A 2,552-nucleotide genomic window follows, 5' to 3' on the forward strand; every position below is an offset into this window, starting at 1 on the left:
TGGCGGATATGGTGGCGGATACAGAAGTGGTGGATACAGTGGTGGATACGGAAGTGGTGGATACAGCAGTGGCCGATATGGTGGCAGTAGTATCAAATACTCTGTCAGTCGTGGTTATGGTGGAGGTAGTGGGGGCAATTATTACGGTGGCTCCTATGGTGGCAGGGTCTTGGCACTCATGCCAAGCACTGCAAACTCCATCTGCTACTCCTGTAATTAAATGTGGATGAGACATGACCCACAAACCACAACTAGTCAAGAAGATGGAATCAGAGACTGAACTTGCACCGACGGACATGAGTTGAACACCCCAAGCTTTCCTTCACCTGCTGAGACATTCCCCCCGAACTGAAGCCTCAGCATGTCTGCATCCGAATTCTTTCTGTGTCTCTCTGTGTCCCACATGAGCACACAAGAAGAAAGAACTTCACAATCATTTCCTCTCCAAGCTCCACTGCTTCTACATTTGCGACCATGACTAAGAAAAGAGAGACATATGAACCCAGCTGTTTTCTATATCCTGCCAGCAATTTCTACCTAAATTGATGTACGAAAGGTACATACGCATTTGAAAAGATCCCTGAAGAACTCAGACTATGGCCAGTGAAACCTCTCAGAATCTATTTCTACTGAATCAATATCACAGTCCAACAATGATTTGGCTCTTATTTATCACTGTTTCCCCCTGCTTAAAAGTGCATTTATTTATCCCCTTTCCTCATCTCATTAAAACTTATTTTGCATCTCTAAATTAATTTGTGTGTGTGTTTTTTTAAAGTTACACCTTTTTTTTTTTTTTCCTTTTTGCCTTTCATGAATATGTGGGCTGGAGTTCAGCATGGGACGTACGTCTTCAAAAGTAGACTTGTATGTACAACATCCGTATTCTTGTTGGGGTTGTTGCTGTGACATTAACACATATGGGTGCATGTTGCACAATGGTAGCCAATGGCATGACTTATACCCTATGGCCTCTATGTGTAATGAGCCCTGATGAACATTGGGGTACCCAGATGTGCATCCTGACACTGGCTACCAAGTTCTGGAACACAACAGGACTGCCCAGTATACATGAAAAAAGCCCAGTGTGTATCAAGACTGTTAAATGTATATCAGAAGGGTCCAAAGTGCATTGCAAGTGCACAATGAACATGAGAAGTGCCAATGCACAGCAGAAGTGCCTAAAGCTTATCAGAAGTGTCTGGTGCATATCAGAAGGGGCCAATGTACATCACAAAAGCCTAATGTGTATTACAAGTGTGAGCATGGGAAGTGGCAGGTATGCGTCACAAGTGCTCAGTGGACATCAGAAGTTCCCAATGCACAGCACAAGTGTCTAATATGTATCAGACATATCTGATGCATATCAGAAGGGCTCAATGTGTATCGGATGTGTTGGATGCATATCAGAAGGGCCCAAAGTGTATTGTAAGTGCCCAATGAGCATGAGAAGTACACAATGAATAGCACAAGTGCCTAATGTGTATCACAAGTTTCTGGTGCATATCAGAAAAGACCAATGTGCATCACAAGAGCCCAATGTGTATCAAAAGTACCCAATGAACATGGCAAGTGCCCAATGCACAGCAAACGTGCATTGGGCACTTCTAATGTGCATCAGACATATCAGATGTACATCAGAAGGGCCCAATGTGAACACAAGTGCCCAAAGAGCATGAGAAGTACCAATTGTGCATCACAAGTGCTCAATGAAAAGGAGACACATCCAGTGCATATAAGCAGTATCTGGTAGGTATCAGAACGTGCATCTCAAGTGTCCAATGTGCATGAAAAGTGCCAGGGGAAAAAATCATTGGGCGGGTAAATTATTATCCGGCGGGCAACAATGCCATTATTTTGCCTCACCATAGTTCCACCCTTGGTAAGCTAAAAAAAGAAGCAGAGTTATTTGTATCAAGTTTTTGCTCCTTTCTACCCATCCTCTCCTAGATCTGCAAGAAGAAGGGACAGATCTTTGCTGCCAGGTGTCTCAAATGTTTGCTTGCAGAGAGATTCTGGAAAGAAAATAAGCAAATGCCTGTAAGAAATCTGTCAAACACATAGTCCCACATCATCACATCTTCTGTCTCTCTGTTTTAGAACCAATAAGACAAAGAGGGCAATTCTGTGATTTTGTCAGTCAAATGTCTGTACCAACAGTGAACACATGAGGGCACACTCACAAGGGATATCCATACTGGCAATGTCAACAAGGAACACCGGCTATTGACCAATGGCTGATGACTGCCATCTCAGTGATGTGGTGACTCCCCTTTGTTTTTGAATCTGGACTTTAAAAGGGCAATCAAAGACAATGAACACCTTTTTTTGGGAGCATCTTGGATAGTCTCTTCAAAATTCATACTAAATCCCAGAACAGATACATAGCCCCATTAGAAATCATCACCAGTAACTACTGTTGCTTCTTCTTGACCTTTCGACTCCGAGCTGATAGTAATTGTTACTATTGTTCCGTTGTTCGCCAATAATCTGGTTTCAATAAATGATGCACATTTATTTAACAGAATCATGGAGAGGCACTTCAAATCATA

The 2,552-nt window shown here is 42.6% G+C and overlaps 1 protein-coding gene across 1 annotated transcript in view; it reads left to right on the forward strand.

Moving 5' to 3' along the window:
• Positions 1-734, forward strand: part of LOC121915775 (glycine-rich cell wall structural protein-like) — a 4,724-nt gene extending 3,990 nt beyond the window's left edge. The window contains 1 exon segment of the mRNA XM_042440287.1: positions 1-734. This exon segment is cut by the window's left edge and continues 12 nt beyond it. Coding sequence (XP_042296221.1) covers positions 1-220 — 220 coding nt within the window. The 3' untranslated portion in view covers positions 221-734.
• Positions 735-2,552: the final 1,818 nt, after the last annotated feature.

Source organism: Sceloporus undulatus, chromosome 9 (assembly GCF_019175285.1).
Source record: "Sceloporus undulatus isolate JIND9_A2432 ecotype Alabama chromosome 9, SceUnd_v1.1, whole genome shotgun sequence".
Taxonomy (NCBI): Eukaryota; Metazoa; Chordata; class Lepidosauria; order Squamata; family Phrynosomatidae; genus Sceloporus; species Sceloporus undulatus.